Genomic DNA, 21,661 nt, shown 5'->3' with positions numbered 1-21,661 from the left:
CAGCCTTGCCTAGCCCAGCCTACAACCCAGCCTATAGCCCAGTCTAGCCTAGCCTAGCCCAGCCTATAGCCCAGTCTATAGCCCAGTCTAGCCTAGCCCAGTCTATAACCCAGTCTAGCCCAGCCTAGCCCAGCCTTGCCTAGCCCAGCCTACAACCCAGCCTATAGCCCAGTCTAGCCTAGCCTAGCCCAGCCTATAACCCAGCCTATAGCCCAGTCTAGCCCAGCCTAGCCCAGCCTATAGCCCAGTCTATAGCCCAGTCTAGCCTAGCCTAGCCCAGCCTATAGGCCAGCCTATAGCCCAGCCTATAGCCCAGTCTGCCTCCCCACACAGCAGATGGAGAAATAAAAAGGCCTTTTAATCAGTGTCTGCTGTATTCCCCATGATTAGTGTCAGAAGCGTAATAAAAATGTGTAATTGTGGGAATATTATTTATCTTTATTAGCATCTTCATCAGAGTGAAATGCCGCTGGCCTGGGTATCAATGGCAGCTGTCAGGCAGGCAGTTTGCGGTAGGAGAGGAAGGGAGAAAGGGAGGAGGGATAGGAGGGGGGCTACGCCTAGAACTGCATATCACAAGAGTATGTTAACCAACACCTGGCCACGGAACATATTTAACCAACGCCTGGCCACGGAACACATTTAACCAACACCTGGCCACGGAACACATTTAACCAACGCCTGGCCACGGAACACATTTAACCAACACCTGGCCACGGAACACATTTAACCAACACCTGGCCACGGAACATATTTAACCAACGCCTGGCCACGGAACACATTTAACCAACACCTGGCCACGGAACACATTTAACCAACGCCTGGCCACGGAACATATTTAACCAACACCTGACCACAGAACACATTTAACCAACACCTGACCACAGAACACATTTAACCAACGCCTGGCCACAGAACACATTTAACCAACGCCTGGCCACGGAACACATTTAACCAACGCCTGACCACGGAACATATTTAACCAACGCCTGGCCACGGAACACATTTAACCAACACCTGGCCACGGAACACATTTAACCAACACCTGGCCACGGAACACATTTAACCAACACCTGGCCACGGAACACATTTAACCAACGCCTGGCCACGGAACACATTTAACTAACACCTGGCCACGGAACACATTTAACCAACGCCTGGTCACGGAACACATTTAACTAACACCTGGCCACGGAACATATTTAACCAACACCTGCCCACAGAACACATTTAACCAACGCCTGACCACGGAACACATTTAACCAACACCTGGCCACGGAACACATTTAACCAACGCCTGCCCACAGAACACATTTAACCAACGGCACAGGATAAATTACCATACACAGACAGAGATATGTCCATCCCATATATGTGGATGTATTGTGCACTGTACATGCAGGTTATACATTAGCTAACATATTAGAACATAGACTCTACAGCTGTTCGAAGGCGAACTGGAAGCCAGACTTTGCTCAAGCATTCTTTTCTCTTGTGATGAACTAAGACACCATGTTTTTGTGATTACCTGGATGGCGAGGCTATACTTTATAATGTCTATATAGTTTGTGTCCTCTTCCTTTTCCTGACTGTTTCCCCCCGCTCTCACTAATCACTCTCTATCTGTATCTCTCTCTGTATCTCTGTAACTCTTTCTCTCTTTCTATCTCCCTCTCCCTCCCACTCTCTCTCTCCTTCACTCTCTCTCTCCTTCTCTCTCTCTCTCTCTCTCTCTCTCTCTCACTAATCACTCTCTCAATGTATTTGTCTCTGTATCTCTCCCTCTCCCTCTTCCTCTCCCTCTCCCTTTCTATCAACCTCTCCCTCTCTCTCTCTGTTCCACAGGATACCGGCGCCCCGAGGGCGGGCTGCAATAAGATGATAATGATGTTTACAGATGGAGGAGAGGATCGTGCACAGGACATCTTTGAGAAGTACAACTGGCCCAACAAAACCGTGAGTCTGTCCCCAAAAACCAATTATCTATTCATCAATCCTAGTCTCCAAATGAATCAGTCCATGCATGTTTATGAGTTGATGAACCAGTCTGTACTCTCCCTTCTCTCTCTCTCATCCCCTATCCTTATTAAAGAAATGCCATATTTATCAACAGCAAGTGCCATTCTTTTGGTGAGAATCTTAATGATTCCAAAAGTTCCATTCTTGGACATAGATCCAGCCTTTTGGGTATCTGCTCAGATCCTCTTTTCCTACACGTTGGCTTTTCTCTCTCTCTCTCTCTCTCTCTCTCTCTCTCTCTCTCTCTCTCTCTCCCTCCCTGTCATCTCTCTCTCTCCTCTTTCTTTCTCTCTTTCTCTCTCTCTCTCTTTCTCCCTGTCATCTCTCTCTCTCTCTCTCTCTCTCTCCCTCCCTGTCATCTCTCTCTCTCCTCTCTCTTTCTCTCTTTCTCTCTCTCTCTCTTTCTCCCTGTCATCTCTCTCTCTCTCTTTCTCTCTCTCTCTCTTCCTCCCTGTCATCTCTCTCTCTCTTTTCTTGTCTTGCTGCTGGTGTTAACAGCTCTGACCTGCTGACTAATTAGCCATTTTATTATCAGAACCCATGAAATTACAGGCAACACATGCACTCACTCACTCTCTTTCTCTCTCCCTGTCTATCTTTCTCCCTCTCCTTCTGTTTTTTTTTCATTTCATCCTCGCTCTCATGGCTTGAAATGCTGCTGCCATTTTGCTTTCTCACTGTGCGAGAAGAATGTTGATTCTACTGATCTCAGTTTTTCTCTCTCTGCCCACTATCTCCTCACCTTCCAGATTCGAGTATTTACCTTTTCAGTCGGGCAGCACAACTATGATGTCACCCCCTTGCAGTGGATAGCTTGTGCCAACAAAGGTGAGTAGAGAGGGTGTGCCTGTAAAGTGTAGTGACATGGAGAGACTTTACATCTACGGTCATAGATAGAGGAGAACAGAAGCTACTTCTGCAGCCTATCAACACTCCCCATGTCTAGCAAACAGAAACCATGTGATATTATTATGTCATCATATAACCAAACTCCAATCCAATTAAACTGCCCAACTGTCCACAACCTAGATGACTAAGCTATCCTCCTTTCCTCCATTAGTCCTCATGACCTCATGACCTCATGCCCACTCTGAACCATAACCAATGTACAATTCCACTTTTATGTTCTCTCTGTTTCACTCTTTTTTACAACATTTCTCTCTCTCTCTCTTTATCTCTCTTTATCTCTCTTTATCTCTCTTTATCTCTCTTTATCTCTCTCTCTCTCTCTCTCTCTCTCTCTCACCCTATGTTGTTTGATTTCTCACTGTCTCAATGTTTCTCTAATACGCTGAGCTCTCCCTTCTTCCCATCACAAGAAGCATCCCTCCTAAAGAAGGCTAATTAGTTCATTTCCAGTGGAGCCTTCAGAGTGCTTCAGAAGTGCCTTCCTCCCCACAAGTTGTAATTCATTATCGGGTGGAGCCTGGCTGTGTGGTGATAACCATGGCTACCACCTCTCAAACAGGCAGGCGGCATGGGGGAAGTCCAGGATTACTCCTCTGTGCCAACATGCCACTCACTCTAATCATTAGCATGGCACCAAAGCCAATGCCAACCTATGACAATGCTTATTGAGGTCTTCTCCTCTGTGGAGCTGTCCTTTGACATGTAGTCGTACAATACTTTGCTTATTGCTCTTCTTCGGTATCACACGCAAACAGAGACACATGTCGAGCCGAACCTTCTCACCCAGAACACACACTTACACACACACATGGATCCGCCTCACAAACACATTACATACCCAGCTCCCTCTTGACTAGCCTTACTGTTGTCTCACTTGGCTTGTGCTGCAATCCCTTCTTAAGTGGAACCTACCCCCGCTCTGTCTCACTATGAGCTGAACTCCTCTCTCTGGTGGCTGAAGACCTGGGTGTAGACCTCTGGTCCATGCTCTCTAGTTTCTATGTTGGGTTCTCTCCTCGTTCCTGTTGTCATGTTCTGCCCTACAACTGGAGGTGTCACAGTCTCTGGCAGGCAGCCAACACTAAGCAAAGGAAGGAGCTACTGTTCTGAACAGTCATAGGAACTGTGTGTGTGTGTGTGTGTGTGTGTGTGTGTGTGTGTGTGTGTGTGTGTGTGTGTGTGTGTGTGTGTGTGTGTGTGTGTGTATGTCTGTGTCTGTGTCTGTGTCTGTGTGTGTGAGTCTGTGTGATTTATTAAAAACGCCAGGCATTCTTGTCTCTTAACATTCTGGGGATGTTGTCTCCATTTCGCGGCTCTTTGTATAAACACTCTGTGCTTTAATAACTTGGGGAGCGGCAGCAGTTATTGACCCAGAGTGAGTGTGTCTCTCCTCTCCTCCATCCCTAATCAGCAGTCCTGTTCTGTTCTGCCTGGGGTACAGCAGCAGCATCCTCAATGAGCCCCAACACACATTGCATTGACATCCTGCAGTAAAATGATGATGAGACTGGAGGTCAATGGCCAATTGTTTCCCCATAGCACCTTAATGGAAATCAATCACACAGTACACACACACACATGTGTACATGCGTACGCGTACACACACACACACACACACACACACACACGAACACACAACTCACACCACACAACACACACCACACACACACACATACCACACACACAAACACACCTATCTGCAGCAAATGACATAATGGCCAACACACGTAATGGGTACTAAATGCAATTTCCCCATAGAGAACAATCAGCATTCTGCTGAGGAGACATTTTAAAATCATAGCACTACATTTGCTCTAATAGCTTGAGATGATGAGACTTTGCTGGGCTGTTGTGTTATTTCACTTATGCATAGCAATATTACCTTTACAATACACACTACAATAGAACAGTTACATGTTGTTGGCTATTATCACTGTGTATCCATTGAACAGATTCTCTCACTTTGATCTTCAGGATTCTACTACGAGATTCCATCCATTGGAGCCATCAGAATTAACACGCAGGTGATATATCCTTCCTTCAGTGTGTGTGTATGTGTGAATCCTTACTGTAACTTCAGGGTGTGTTTTCTAGGTCATGTTGAGTTCATTACTCTCTTTAAAGATAATTATGCACATTGTAGATAATGCCTTTAAATATTCCAATTACAAAATGACACAAGGAGGCTTGGAAAGAGCAATAGAGAGGAAGTCACAGGGATAGATGGAGCTCTCTTCTGTCTTCTAGAAGAATAGAGAGGAAGTCACAGGGATAGGCTGATCTCTCTTCTGTCTTCTAGAAGAATAGAGAGGAAGTCACAGGGAGAGATAGAGCTCTCTTCTGTCTTCTAGAAGAATAGAGAGGAAGTCACAGGGATAGGCTGATCTCTCTTCTGTCTTCTAGAGGAATAGAGAGGAAGTCACAGGGAGAGATAGAGCTCTATTCTGTCTTCTAGAGGAATAGAGAGGAAGTCACGGGGAGAGATAGAGCTCTCTTCTGTCTTCTAGAGGAATAGAGAGGAAGTCACAGGGAGAGATAGAGCTCTCTTGTCTTCTAGAGGAATAGAGAGGAAGTCACAGGGAGAGATATAGCTCTCTTCTGTCTTCTAGAAGAATAGAGAGGAAGTCACAGGGAGAGATAGAGCTCTCTTCTGTCTTCTAGAAGAATAGAGAGGAAGTCACAGGGAGAGATAGAGCTCTCTTCTGTCTTCTAGAGGAATAGAGAGGAAGTCACAGGGAGAGATAGAGCTCTCTTTTGTCTTCTAGAGGAATAGAGAGGAAGTCACAGGGAGAGATGGAGCTCTCTTCTGTCTTCTAGAGGAATAGAGAGGAAGTCACAGGGAGAGATAGAGCTCTCTTTTGTCTTCTAGAGGAATAGAGAGGAAGTCTCAGGGAGAGATAGAGCTCTCTTCTGTCTTCTAGAGGAATAGAGAGGAAGTCACAGGGAGAGATAGAGCTCTCTTCTATCTTCTAGAGGAATAGAGAGGATGTCACAGGGAGAGATGGAGCTCTCTTCTGTCTTCTAGCAGGTCTCAGTGAGACAGAGGCTTTCAGATCTGCTGTGTTGCCTAATCCACCCCTCCTCTAGTCCGTCCATTACACTACCCACACACACACACACACACATAGCTGATGCAGCCTGTATTGCACAGTGTACTTAGTAACACATAGATTTACATTTACATTTTAGATGCAGCCTGTATTGCACAGTGTACTTAGTAAAACATAGCTGATGCAGCCTGTATTGCACAGTGTACTTAGTAACACATAGATTTACATTTACATTTTAGATGCAGCCTGTATTGCACAGTGTACTTAGTAAAACATAGCTGATGCAGCCTGTATTGCACAGTGTACTTAGTAACACATATCTGATAAAGGCTATGTTTCACAGTGTACTTAGTAACACATAGCTGATGCAGCCTGTGTTTCACAGTGTAGTTGGACAAACAGACAGGATGCTAGTTGGTTGGCCTGGGCCAGGCATGTAAAGAAGTCCCTGGTTGTAGCTACGCATTAACCCATAGAACGGTTAGCTTGGACCCTGGACCCTGGACCCTGGACCCTGGCCTCTACCTACCTGTGGCTCTGTTTCCCTTGGACCTCCTCAGCCTTTTTGCTGGCTGACTTTTATGTTTGCTAAATTGTTCTAGTCAGGTGTAACATTTCCCCTATATCCTGTGAAAAGGTATGCCTGTCATCATCCTGATGAAATATCTCCCTGTGGCGAGAGCGTTAAACGAGAGTTTTAGTGAGATGATAATAGAATAGGTTACGCCTGTCAGCACCTCAGTGTTCAGGCTATGAATAACAAACGGTCAAAGGCACAACACTAAAACAGCACTGTTCTCTGTGTGTTCACACTGGGCGACCCTCCTTGAGTATAAGATGGATACATAGACTGTTATGGTTAGAGTTGTGCTATAATCGAATGTACCATTATGTAAAAGGGGCATTATTTACTGACGATGTGAATAAGACCTCTTTTGCATACTAAAAGGCGCTGCAGGGTCAATCCGACGTCTGCATTGGACGTGCAGCATTTACAGTGATACAGTCTCAGCAGAATTCAGGGCATTCATACTTCTTGCACTTCGTGTAGCAGCGCAGAGCTGTTGTCAAGGAAGTGAGTTTGTGTTAATACAGGACCTCCCTCCCTCACCAACCGTCAACCAATCATGTCAATGTGGAGCTATTCGGAGCCTCCGCATTTGGGAGGTGCATCGCAATCCGGTACAGGGCTCGATTTGGCCTCTGCGTGTCTCCAGAGGCTCCACACTTGCGTCACACCCTCCATACAGCGCCTCCGACCACATTTTCGGATCAGGCATGAATTGGCTTTAACTCCCTCTTTTGTACACGTGATCAGCGCAGTTTAACTACCTAGACCTTTAGTTGGATTAGGGTTGAATCTTCCTGAATTCCTCACCCACAATTGAGATATATTGGAGTTGGTGAAGCGGTCACCAAAGCCTGTTGTTTTCTCATGATCAACTTGAACAGAAACAGCAGGGACTCACTGAGACATTCCACTGACATCTAGGATCAAACTCCCAAGGTCAAAGGTTTCCTTATCAGATTTGGGTGATGTGACCCCCCCTGTCACACAGTCGCTGATTTCCCGCAATCCCCAATAACAGCATTCCATGGATCAATAAATATTCCAAAAACATCTTTGACGTTTTGAATCTATAAAATTAACCTACTACTGTGGTAAACACAGAGAGGTGTTTATACTGTGCACTACTGTGGTTAACACAGAGAGGTGTTTATATTGTACACTACTGTGGTTAACAAGAGAGGTGTTCATACTGTACACTACTGTGGTTAACACAGAGAGGTGTTTATACTGTACACTACTGTGGTTAACACAGAGAGGTGTTTATACACTAATGTTGTTAACACAGAGAGGTGTTTATACTGTACACTGCTGTGGTTATCACAGAGAGATGTTTATACTGTGCACTACTGTGGTTAACACAGAGAGGTGTTTATACTGTACACTACTGTGGTTAACACAGAGAGGTGTTTATACTCTACTGTGGTTAACACACAGTGATGTTTATACTGTGCACTACTGTGGTTAACACAGAGAGGGGTTTATACTGTACACTACTGTGGTTAACACAGAGAGGTGTTTATACTCTACTGTGGTTAACACAGAGAGGGATTTATACTGTACACTACTGTGGTTAACACAGAGAGGGATTTATACTCTACACTACTGTGGTTAACACACAGTGATGTTTATACTGTACACTACTGTGGTTAACACAGAGAGGGATTTATACTCTACACTACTGTGGTTAACACACAGTGATGTTTATACTGTACACTACTGTGGTTAACACACAGTGATGTTTATACTGTACACTACTGTGGTTAACACAGAGAGGTGTTTAAACACTACTATGGTTAACAATAAAGGTGTTTATACTGTACACTACTGTGGTTAACACAGAAAGGTGTTTAAACACTACTGAGGTTAACAATATAGGTGTTTATACTATGCACTACTGTGGTTAACACAGAGAGGTGTTTATACTGTACACTTCTGTGTTTAACACAGAGAGGTGTTTATACTGTACACTGCTGTGGTTAACACAGATAAATGTTTATACTGTGCACTACTGTGGTTAACACAGAGAGGTGTTTATACTGTACACTACTGTGGTTAACACATTTAGGTGTTTATACACTGCTGCGGTTAACTCAGAGAGGTGTTCATACTGTACACTACTGTGGTTAACACAGAGAGGTTTTTATACACTACTGTGGTTAACACAGAGAGGTGTTTATACAGTACACTACTGTGGTTAACACAGAGAGGTGTTTATACACTGCTGTGGTTAACACAGAGAGGTGTTTATACAGTAGACTACTGTGGTTAACACAGAGAGGTGTTTATACACTGCTGTGGTTTACACAAAGAGCTGTTTATTCACTGCTCTGGTTAACACAGAGAGGTGTTTATACACTACTCTGGTTAACATAGAGAGTTGTTTATACACTACTGTGGTTAACACAGAGAGATGTTTATACTGTACACTACTGTGGTTAACACAGCGAGATGTTTATACTGTACACTACTGTGGTTAACACAGAGAGGTGTTTATACACTGCTGTGGTTAACACAGAGAGGTGTTTATACACTGCTGTGGTTAACACAGAGAGGTTTTTATACACTACTGTGGTTAACACAGAGAGGTGTTTATACACTACTGTGTTTAACACAGAGAGGTGTTTATACACTACTGTGGTTAACATAGAGAGGTGTTTATACACTACTGTGGTTAACACAGAGAGATGTTTATACTGTACACTACTGTGGTTAACACAGAGAGATGTTTTTACTGTACACTACTGTGGTTAACACAGAGAGGTGTTTATACACTACTCTGGTTAACATAGAGAGTTGTTTATACACTACTGTGGTTAACACAGAGAGATGTTTATACTGTACACTACTGTGGTTAACACAGCGAGATGTTTATACTGTACACTACTGTGGTTAACACAGAGAGGTGTTTATACACTGCTGTGGTTAACACAGAGAGGTGTTTTCACACTGCTGTGGTTAACCTGTCTGGGAACCTGGGACGTTTGCGTCCCACCCTAGTCAACAGCCAGTGGAATCGCGTCGCGCGAAATACAAATACCTCATAAATGCTATAACTTCCATTTCTCAAACATATGACTATTTTATACCATTTTATAGATACACCTCTCCTGAACCGAACCACGTTGTCTGATTTCAAAAAGGCTTTACAGCAAAAGCAAAACATTAGATTATGTTAGGAGAGTACCCTGCCAAAAATAATCACACTGCCATTTTCAAAGCAACTAGCATGCATCAGAAATACCCAAAACACAGCTAAATGCAGCACTAACCTTTGACAATCTTCATCAGATGACACTCCTAGGACATCATGTTACACAATACATGCATTTTTTGTTCAATAAAGTTCATTTTTATATATAAAAACAGCATTTTACATCGGCGCGTGACGTTCAGAAAATATTTTCCCTCAAATGCTTCCGGTGAATCAGCACTACAATTTACAAAATTACTATTCGAAAACATTTGTCAAATATAATATTGTCATTCAAAGAATTATAGATTAACATCTCGTGAATGCAACCGCATTGCCAGATTTATAAATAACTTTACTGGGAAATCACACTTTGCAATAAACGAGGTGCTATGCTCAGAAAAATAGGCTAGGCGATACAAGTTAGCGCCATCTTGGAGTCATCTAAAATCAAATATACTATTGTAAATATTCACTTACTTTTCATTATCTTCATCAGAAGGCACTTCCAGGTATCCCAGGTCCACAACAAATGTAGTTTTGTTCGAAAAAGTTAATAATTTATGTCCCAATAGCTCCTTCTTGTTAGCACGTTCCGAAGGCTACTCAAAATGTACGAGGCGCGCGGGACTTGTCATCACGAATGTGCAAAAAATATATATTTACGTTCGTTCAAACATGTCAAATGTTATATAACATAAATCTTTAGGACCTTTTTCAATCAGAGCTTCAATAATATTCAAGGCGGACGATTGCATTGTCTATCTAAACGTTTCGGAACGAGAGGGTACCCATGGGCGCCCGCGTCATAGTAGTAATGGCCCTCCCTCTATGATCAACTTTCCAGGCCTCTCGTTCGGTCAGTTTTTACCGGAGAAGACTCAAACCACTTTGTAAAGACTGTTGACATCTAGTGGAAGCCTTAGGAAGTGCTAAATGAATCCTAACTCACGGTGTGTTTCATAGGAAAAGTGTTGAAGGTGATTCCACAAATCAGATTTCCACTTCCTACATGGAATCTTCTCAGGTTTTTGCCTGCCATATGAGTTCTGTTATACTCACAGACACCATTCAAACAGTTTTAGAAACTTTAGAGTGTTTTCTATCCGAATCTACTAATTATATGCATATTCTAGTTACTGGGCAGGAGTAGTAACCAGATTAAATTGGGTACGTTTTTTATCCGGCCGTGCAAATACTGCCCCCTAGCCCCAGAGAGGTGTTTTCACACTGCTGTGGTTAACACAGAGAGGTGTTTTCACACTGCTGTGGTTAACACAGAGAGGTGTTTTCACACTGCTGTGGTTAACACAGAGAGGTGTTTTCGCACTGCTGTGGTTAACACAGAGAGGTGTTTTCACACTGCTGTGGTTAACACAGAGAGGTGTTTTCGCACTGCTGTGGTTAACACAGAGAGGTTTTTATACACTGCTTTGGTTAACACAGAGAGGTGTTTTCGCACTGCTGTGGTTAACACAGAGAGGTGTTTTCGCACTGCTGTGGTTAACACAGAGAGGTTTTTATACACTGCTTTGGTTAACACAGAGAGGTGTTTTCACACTGCTGTGGTTAACACAGAGAGGTGTTTTCGCACTGCTGTGGTTAACACAGAGAGGTTTTTCTACACTGCTTTGGTTAACACAGAGAGCCATTGGGAGATTGGCATGTTTGTGCCACGTGCCTCTGACACTCCTAATGTGTTTTTAGTAGCTGCTTCATATTGATGAATAATGGCCCTAAATGTCTAAAGACTGTTCACAGGCTGTACTGCTTCTCAGGCCTGGGCTGATTCTACTGTTGGCCCTCAGGTTTATAAGACAGTGAGAAGACTTGTAAGGGTCTTATAGTTTTACGATGAATAAGGGTGACATGCTCTTAATCCCCCTCCCCCCCTGTTGTTATGCGCGATGCAACGAGGAGTTCCTGGATACAGCCCTTAGCCGTGGTATATTACCACAAACCCCTGACATGCCTTATTGCTATTATAAACTGGTTACCAACAGTAATTAGAGCAGTATAAATAAATGTTTTGTCATACCCGTGGTATACGGTCTGATATACTACGGCTGTCAGCCAATCAATTCAGGGCTCTAACCACCCAGTTTATAAAGCAATATATGGTGTGTGTGTGTGTGTGTTTGTCATTTCTCTGATGTGTGTGTTCTCCTCCCTGTCTCAGGAGTACCTGGATGTGCTGGGTCGGCCCATGGTGCTGGCTGGGCCCAAGGCCAAGCAGGTCCAATGGACCAACGTCTACCAGGATGCTCTGGTAAGCCACAAACTATCCCACTGATGAGTAGCAACACAAGTGTCACGTTACAGTACATTACTGCAATGTACTGTATTATCTATGCATATATATCGCTGTTTATTATCTATTATTACAGTATATAGCTTCGTTATTGTTATTTTATTGTTTTACTTTTTTTTCTTAAAACTGCATTGTTGGTTAAGGGCTTGTAAGTAAGCATTTCCCTTCTACACCTGCTGTATTCGGCGAATGTGACAAATAAAATTGGATTTCATTCATTTCTGTTTTAATACTAAGACCATTGTAATGCAGTACTAGCCAAAAACGGAAACCCTTTAGAACTAGTTGCTTACAAACTTCTACTTTGAGTCCTACCTATAACATAGCTATGTTTTAGATTAAAAACCACTATATAGGGCCTCCTGAGTGGCGCAGTGGTCTAAGGCACTGCATCGCAGCGCTAGCTGTGCCACTAGAAATTCTGGGTTCGCAACCGGGAGACCCATGGGGCGGCGCACAATTGGCCCAGTGTCGTCTGTGTTAGGCGAGGGTTTGGCTGGCAGGGATGTCCTTGTCCCATCGTGCACTAGCGACTCCTGTGGGGGGGTGGGTGCAGTGCACGCTGACACAGTCACCAGGTGTACAGTGTTTCCTCTGATTGGTGAGTCTGGGTTAAGTGGGCATTGTGTCAAGAAACAATACGCCTTGGTTGGGTTGTTTCGGAAAGCGCACGGTTATCGACCTTTGCCGAGTCCGTATGGGAGTTGCAGCGAAGAGACAAGACTGTAACTATCAATTGGATATCATGAAATTGGGGGGAAAAAGTATTATTTATTTTTTTTTAAACATTATATAGATGCTAACACAATCTTCTGAAGTCCCACATACTGAGACGTTGATGTTTGTGTGTTCAGGGTCTGGGTCTGGTCATAACTGGGACCATGCCAGTCTTCAACCTCACCGCTGATGCAAACTCTCAGGTAAATATCAGCAGGAGCATGAAGCTCAAGGTTTACACTGATTAACAAATTAATAGACTTGTTATTGCACCGTTCATTTTCAAATGGTCTCAGGGCCATTAGAAAAAGTATTTCTGTCTTCTGTGGCTCTTTGAGGACCACAAAAATAAATACATAAACAGATATTGCATCGGTACTGAGCCATAACTTAGATACAGATTTCCCATTTGAGAGCAAACTGATTTGCATCATTGTAAAACAACAGGAATCCTGACTGCACAACAGTCCCTTCTGTGTCTATAACTCCCTAATGTTGGCCATCAGTCATGTCTAATGGCATCCTCCCATCCTGGTGCACCGACCGACTGCAGGGCAACACTTACCCCCTGAGGTGGCAACAGGCCCAGCAGCTTTGAGAACCATATTTTTCTTAGAGCTTGGTGAGAGCGTGGTTGTCCAATGGTTATTTAGCATACAACCTTCCCACAACATTCTGGGAATGGTGCAGGATAGTTGCTTGGCTCTGGAACCTTCTCAACACATTTAAGGAACTTGACAAAATAACATTATTTTCTTTGTATTTCATTACTTTAACAGAATGTTTCCTAAAAGTTCAAACATGGTAACATTTTTGTTAATGTTCTAGGAACGTTGTCCAACTGGTTTGACATTGGGAGAGTTCTCAACTAGTTCAGAGAATGTTAAGAAACAACATTATTCTGTGGGAATTTCAGTACTTCAACATGTTTCCTACAGGTTTCCTCATGGTTCTATTTAAAGTCATGTTCTCAGAACATTAATAAAACTTTTAATAAAAACCACTAGAAAACATTAGCAACTTTCAATGTTAAAAAGAGATACATTCCGTTTTCAGTGTCAACAAAACACTCTCTATCCTCTATCTTGTTGAGTGTGTTCCGGTGTGTTGACCACGGCCAATAATTTGCCTCACTTGATGTTAATGAATGCTTGTGGGGCGGCAGGTAACCTAGTGGTTAGAGCGTTGGGCCAGTAACCAAAAGATTGCTAGATCTACCCCTGAAGAAGGTAGGCCATCATTGTAAATAAGAATTTGTTCTTAACTGACTTGCCTAGTTAAATAGAAATGTGGTCTTTTTTAATAAACTAAAACGCTTTGTTAAAAAACATTGGGCAGTGGACTAATTCCATGGATAGAGAACAGAAGATCGTAGGTTTGAATCTCACTAATAAAAAAATAAATGTGTTTGCGATTAATGCCTATAATGAATTTCCATGTGTCCTATCTGTGCTTGGAGTTGAAAACAGTTCAACTAAGATAGCAGTGTTTTTAAAATTCTTATTGAAACATTCAGTGAAAGTTTTAAGGAAGTTATTCAAAAACCTCCAAATAAACTATAAAACTTTCAGGGAACCATAGTAAAAGGTTCTCAGAATCTCCCTGCAACCTAAAAATGTATGTTCCCAGAACAGGTAAAATATTCACTTCCGTTCTGTTTTACCGGTCAGGAAACTCATGGCTTCGTTCCTAGAACCAATGGGAAACCAAAATCGTACATTCCCACAACTTCCAAGGAACCAAATGTGCTAGCTGGGTAGTGCTGGCTTGAATGTTTTCTTTTGAGCATAGTTCCAGCAACTATGGTGGATGCATCACCAGGCCAGCCCAGTACAGCTCGGTTTGGTTTGGCTCCCTGTATTGTGAATCAGGCTTCAGTGTACTGTACATGTACATCTTCAGCCATACTGTTCGTTAGCTCCCATTGAATCAACTATTCAAATCGAATGAAAAATATTGACTCTTGAGATAATCACACCTAACGTTAGGACACTGGCGACGGAGAGGATGGCTGCCGTTTTACGGGCTCTTAACAACTGTGCTATTTTGTGTGGTTTTTTTCACATTGTTTGTAACTTATTTTGTACATAATGTTGCTGCTACCATCTCTTATGACCGAAAAGAGCTTCTGGATATCTGAAGAGCGATTACTCACCTCGAACTGGACAAAGATTTTTTTTTTATGAATCCGACACGAAGGATATACTGCTTCTCTGAGACCAGGCCCAAATCCCTGTCATTTGCATGAAGAAAATACGTAAATACAGGGGGCGGAGACCGGGGTGCCTTGCTAGAATTCATTGGCGAGTGGGTAACCCCCCTGTATCATCCGTTCTATTGGCCAACGTGCAATCACTGGAGAATTGTAGCGCTCCTATGTGTGGCTGGTGTAGAGAGTCAGGCACAGGACAGCAGATATGAGTAATTAACGTACTTTTACTCAAAATGTCAAATATACAAAGTAACAAATACACGCACACCATGACAGACCGAAAATACAATAAACAATCACTCACAAAAACCCATGGGGGAACAGAGGGTTAAATAATGAAACAGTAATTGTGGGATTGAAATCAGGTGTGTAAAACAAAGACAAAACAAATGGAAAATGAAAAGTGGATCGGCGGTGGCTAGACAGCCGGTGACGTTGACCGCCGAACGTCGCCTGAACAAGGAGAGGGACCGACTTCGGCGGAAGTCGTGACAAGAATAAACTGGATGATATCCGTTCGAGACTATCCTACCAACAGGACATGTTTTTTTTTATATCTGATGTTTCACCGAGTCATGGCTGATTGACAACACGGATAATATGCAGTTGGCTGGGTTTTCCATTCATCGGCAGGACAGAACAGCTACATCTGGTGTCTATTTGTCAATAACAGCTGCTACACTATGTCTAATATTAAGGAAGTTCCGAGGAATTTTGTTCGCCTGAGGTAAAGTACCTCATGATAAGCTGTAGACCACACTATCTACCAAGAGAGTTTTTATCTATATTATCATAGCCGTTTATTTACCACCACAAACTGATGCTGGCACTAAGACCGCGCTCAACAAGCTGTAAAAGACCATAAGAAAACAAGAAAATACTAATCCAGAATCGGCGCTCCTAGTGGCCGGGGACTTTAATACAGGCAAACTTAAATCCGTTCTACCAGCATGTCACATGTGCAACCAGAGAAAAAAATCTCTAGACCACCTTTACTCCACACACAGAGACGCATACAAATCTCTCCCTCGCCCTCCATTTGGCAAATCTGACCATAATTCTATCCTCATGATTCCTGCTTAGACGCAAAAACTAAAGCAGGAAGTATCAGTGAGTCGCTCAATACGGAAGTGGTCAGATGACTCGGATGCTACGCTACAGGACTGTTTTGCTAGCACAGACTGGCATATATTCCAGAATTCATCCAATGGCGTTGAGGAGTATACCACCTGTCACCTGCTTCATCAATAAGTGCATCGACAACGTCCCCCACACAGTGATTGTACGTACAGTACCAGTCAAAAGTTTGGACACACCTACTCATTCAATGGTTTTTCTTTATTTTTACTATTTTCTACATTGTGGAATAATAGTGAAGAAATCAAAACTAGGAAATAACATATATGGAATAATGTAATAACCAAAAATGTGTTAAACAAACGTGTTAAACAAATCAGCTTCATGAGGAATGCTTTTCCAACAGTCTTGAAAGAGTTGCCACATATGCTGAGCACTTGTTGGCTGCTTTTCCTTCACTCTGCGGTCCAACTTATCCCAAACCATCTCATTTGGGTTGAGGTCGGGTGATTGTGAAGGCCAGGTCCTCTGTTGCAGCACTCCATCACTCTCCTTGGTCAAATATCAATCAATCAAATGTATTTATAAAACCCTTTTTACATCAGCCAATGTCACAAAGTGCTATACAGAAACCCAGCCTAAAACCCCAAACAGCAAGCAATGCAGATGTAGAAGCACGGTGGCTAGGAAAAGCTCCCTAGAAAGGCAGGAACTTAGGAAGAAACCTAGAGAGGAACCAGGCTCTGAGGGGTGGCCAGTCCGCCTCAGGCTGTGTTGGGTGGAGATTATAACAGTACATGGTCAAGATGTTTAAACGTTCATAGATGACCAGCAGGGTCAAATAATAATAATCACAGTGATTGTAGAGGGTGCAACAGGTCAGCACCTCAGGAGTAAATGTCAGTTGGCTTTTCATAGCCGATCATTCAGAGTTAGAGACAGCAGGTGTGGTAGAGAGAGTGGGCCGAAAACAGCAGGTCCGGGACAAGGTAGCACTTCCGGTGAACAGGTCAGGGTTCCATAGCCGCAGGCAGAACCGTTGAAACTGGAGCAGCAGCACGACCATGTGGATTGGGGACAGCAAGGAGTCATCATGCCAGGTAGTCCTGAGGCATGGTCCTATGGCTCAGGTCCTCCGAGAGAAGAGAAAGAGAAGAGAAAGAGAGAGAAAGAGAGAGAATTAGAGGGAGCATACTTAAATTCACACAGGACACCGGATAAGACAGGAGAAATACTCCAGATATAACAGACTGACCCTAGCCCCCCGACACATAAACTATTGCAGCTGGAGGCTGAGACAGGAGGGGTTGGGAGACACTGTGGCCCCGTCCGACTATACCCCCTGACAGGGCCAAACAGGCAGGATATAACCCCACCCACTTTGCCAAAGCACAGCTCCCACCCCACTACAGGGATATCTTCAACCACCAACTTACTACCCTGAGACAAGGCCGAGTATAGCCCAAGAAGATCTCCCCCACGGCACGAATCCGAGGGGGACGCCAATCTGGACAGAAAGATCACATCAGAGACTCAACCCACTCAAGTGATGCACCCCTCCTAGGGACGGCATGGAAGAGCACCAGTAAGCCAGTGACTCAGCCCCCATAATAGGGTTAGAGGCAGAGAATCCCAGTGGAGAGAGGGGAACCGGCCAGGCAGAATACAGCAAGGGTGGTTCGTCGCTAGAGTGCCTTTCCGTTCATCTTCACTCCCCTGGGCCACACTACACTCAATCATAGGGCCTACTGAAGAGATGAGTCTTCAATAAAGACTTAAAGGTCGAGACCGAGTCTACGTCTCTCACATGGATAGGCAGACCATTCCATAAAAATTGAGCTCTATAGGAGAAAGCCCTACCTCCAGCTGGATGCTTAGAAATTTTAGGGTCAATAAGGAGGCCTGCGCCTTGTGATCGTAGCGTACATGTAGGTATGTACGGCAGGACTAAATCAGAAAGATAGATAGGAGCAAGCCCATGTAAGCTTTGGAGAAATACGCAGATTTAAATAGGAGTCTGTAATTTGCTTTCTAATGATCATGATCTTTTCGTCAAAGAAGTTCATGAATTTTTTTACTGCTGAAGGGAAAGCCATCCTCTCTTGGGGAATGCTGCTTTTTAGTTAGCTTTGTGGCAGTATCAGAAATAAATGTTGGATTGTTCTTAATCTCCTCAATTAAGTTGGAAAATAGGATGATCGAGCAGCAGTGAGGGCTCTTCGATACTGCAAGCTAATCGGAAGACTTCCAGTTTGGTGTAGTGCCATTTCCGTTCCAATTTTCTGGAAGCTTGCTTCAGGGCTCTGGTATTTTCTGTACACCAGGGAGCTAGTTTCTTATGATAAATGTTCTTTGTTTTTAGGGGTGCGACTGCATCGAGTATTACGCAAGGTTAAATTAAGTTCCTCAGTTAGGTGGTTAACCGATTGTTGTACTCTGATGTCCTTGGGTAGGTGGATGGTGTCTGCAAGGGCATCTAGGAATCTTTGGGTTGTCTGAGAATTTATTGTATGGCTTTTGATGATCCTTGATTGGGGTCTGAGCAAATCATTTGTTGTGATTGCAAACGTAATAAAATGGCCCTTACACAGCCTGGAGGTGTGTTTTGGGTAATTGTCCTGTTGAAAACAAATGATAGTCCCACTAAGCACAAACCAGATGGGATGGCGTATCGCTGCAGTATGCTGTGGTAGTCATGCTGGTTAAATGTGCCTTGAATTCTAAATAAATCACAGACACTGTTACCAGCAAAGCACCCCCACACCATCACACCTCCTCCTCCATACTTCACGGTGGGAACCACACATGCAGAGATCAGCCGTTCACTTACTCTGCGTCTCACAAAGACACGGCGGTTGGAACCAAAAATCTCACATTTGGACTCATCAGACCAAAGGACACAGATTTCCATTGATCTAATGTCCATTACTTGTGTTTCTTGGCCCAAGCAAGTCTCTTCTTATTATTGGTGTCCTTTAGTAGTGGTTCCTTTGCAGCAATTCGACCATGAAGGCTTGATTCACGCAGTCTCCTCTGAACAATTGATGTTGAGATGTGTCAGTTACTTGAACTCTGTGAAGAATTTATTTGGGCTGCAGTCTGAGGTGCAATTAATTGCCCATTTCTGAGACTAGTAACTCTATGAACTTATCCTCTGCAGCAGAGGTAACTCTGGGTCTTCCTTTCCTTTGGCGGTCCTCATGAGAGCCAGTTTCATCATAGCGCTTGATGGTTTTTGCGACTACACTTGAAGAAACTTTCAAAGTTCTTGAAATTGACTGACCTTCATGTCTTAAAGTAATGATGGACTGTCATTTGTCTTTGCTTATTTGAGCTGTTCTTGCCATAATATGGACTTGGTCTTTTACCAAATGGGGCTATCTTCTGTATACCAACCCTATCTAATCACAACACAACTGATTGGCTCAAACGCATTAAGAAGGAAAGAAATTCCACAAATTAACTTTTAACAAGGCATACCTGTTAATTGAAATGCATTCCAGGTGAATACCTCATGAAGCTGGTTGAGAGAATGCCAAGAGTGTGCAAAGCTGTCATCAAGGCAAAGGGTAGCTACTTTGAAGACTTGCAAATATAAAATATATTTTGATTTTGATTTGTTTGACCTCTACGGGATCGGTGTCCCTATACCGTTGGACGGTTGAGCTAACGTGCGCTAATGTGATTAGCATGATGTTGTTAGTAACAGCAAACCTTCCAGGACATAGACATGTCTTATATGGGCAGAACGCTTAAATTCTTGTTAATCTAACTGCACTGTCCAATTTACAGTAGCTATAACAGTGAAAAAATACAATGCTTTTGTTTGAGAGTGCACAACAACAAAAAACTTTTATCACGGCAACTGGTTTGATACATTCACATCTGAAGGTAAGTAATGTACTTACCATAACATTTTTGAATGTTCTCTATATTAGGCACTTTTGGGCAGACTTGATACGAAATATTGTCCAGTATTGCAATGCTTTACTGGATCAATCTGAGACTTTGCACACACACTGTTAAATTGTGCCCAAACTGCAATATTATGTTATGGCCTTTCTCTTGCATTTCAAAGATGATGAAACTTATTTTTTTTGAAAATGCATGTTTTTTGGTTTATATTATCTTTTTCCAGATCTAATGTGTTATATTCTCCTGCATTAATTTCACATTTCCACAAACTTCAAAGTGTTTCCTTTCAAATGGTATCAAGCATATGCATATCCTTGCTTCAGGTTCGAGCTACAGGCAGTTAGATTTGGGTATGTCATTTTAGGCAAAAATGGGGAAAAAAAGGGTCAGATTCTTAATTAATTAATTAACTTCTTATGGATCAAATCCCGTTAGCGGGATTGATTTGACAACATCCGGTGAAATGGCAGACGGATTATACTGTGTTCAATAGCAGATAAAATGAAAGTGTTTGGGTCGTGCGCCCCAAACAAAACAGTCCACTTGGCTCTACACTCAGAAAGGAAAGAGCTACTTCTTAATTTCTCAAAGGAAAAACATCAACCAATTTCTAAACACTGTTGACATCTAGTGGAAGCCATAGGAACTGCAACCAGATGCCTTATAAATCTAGTATCCCATAGAAAACTAATTGAAAACACAGTCATCTCAAGAACAAAAAATAATTTGATGCTGCTACAGATGTAAGATCTTAATCTGATCACCCTGTTGCAGGAGAACTTTCCTGGTAATGTAGGAAATGTAAAAGGAGTGTATTTGGGGGATGAAAAAGGCTTCTGAAGTTTGTAATTGCCTTCTTGATTTTCCCATACAAAAAATGTATCAACCTCTACAAAAGGTTCCACATAATAATTCACATTTCCTGTTGCTGCCGGATTATTTTCCTGCTGTAACAAACTGGCTAAAATTAAGATCCTACGTCAGTATGACAAATTGATTCAGTTCTAGGATGTAGATATACATTAATCAGCTGGCATAAGGTGTAGATATCGATTAATCAGATGTACACATGGTAATAAATCACAGATGGTGAGGACAGCTTTTCAGCAGTCAGTCTAACGCCCCTGTGTGTGTGCGTGTGCGTGCGTGCGCATGTGCGAATGTGCAGTCTCTGGCTCTGCTATCGTAATGTGAGAGGCTGACTGATGGTGTGATGACATGATCAGTGACAGAGGTGTAGATGCTCATATAGTTGATCAGGAACCATTAACTGGAATGTTTTTATACAGACGCAGCTTGTCCTTGGTGTCATGGGAGTGGATGTTGCAATCAACGAAATTAAGAGGAAGACACCAACATACAGGGTACACACAGACACACACAGATGAATGCACACACACACACACACACACACATACACACACACACACACACACACACACACACACACACACACACACACACACACACACACACACACACACACACACACACACACACATACACGGATGCACACAAACACACACTGACACACACACATACACATACACAAATGCATACACACACACACGCATGCACACACACACAGACACACAGGCACGCACGCACGCACGCACACACACACACACACACACACACACACAGAAGCAGTAAAATTATATCTTTTTTTCACTGGTTCTAAGTCTCGTTT

General features: G+C 43.0%; 1 protein-coding gene across 8 annotated transcripts in view; it reads left to right on the top strand.

Moving 5' to 3' along the window:
• LOC115207482 (voltage-dependent calcium channel subunit alpha-2/delta-2-like) overlaps window positions 1-21,661 on the top strand; it is a 267,881-nt gene that overhangs the window by 216,997 nt on the left and 29,223 nt on the right. For all 8 annotated transcript variants that reach the window (XR_003881017.1, XM_029774577.1, XM_029774579.1 and 5 more), the window contains 6 exons: window positions 1,846-1,956; window positions 2,769-2,847; window positions 4,903-4,952; window positions 11,919-12,008; window positions 12,905-12,970; window positions 21,261-21,335. Coding sequence is in view for 7 of the 8 variants with exons in the window: in XM_029774577.1 (XP_029630437.1) it covers window positions 1,846-1,956; window positions 2,769-2,847; window positions 4,903-4,952; window positions 11,919-12,008; window positions 12,905-12,970; window positions 21,261-21,335 (471 nt within the window). In the remaining variant the exon portion in view is untranslated. The remainder of the gene's footprint in view (window positions 1-1,845; window positions 1,957-2,768; window positions 2,848-4,902; window positions 4,953-11,918; window positions 12,009-12,904; window positions 12,971-21,260; window positions 21,336-21,661) is intronic.

The sequence above is a fragment of the Salmo trutta genome, chromosome 14 (assembly GCF_901001165.1).
Source record: "Salmo trutta chromosome 14, fSalTru1.1, whole genome shotgun sequence".
In the NCBI taxonomy this organism is placed as follows: domain Eukaryota; kingdom Metazoa; phylum Chordata; class Actinopteri; order Salmoniformes; family Salmonidae; genus Salmo; species Salmo trutta.
This window is presented reverse-complemented; position numbering and strand designations above follow the sequence as displayed.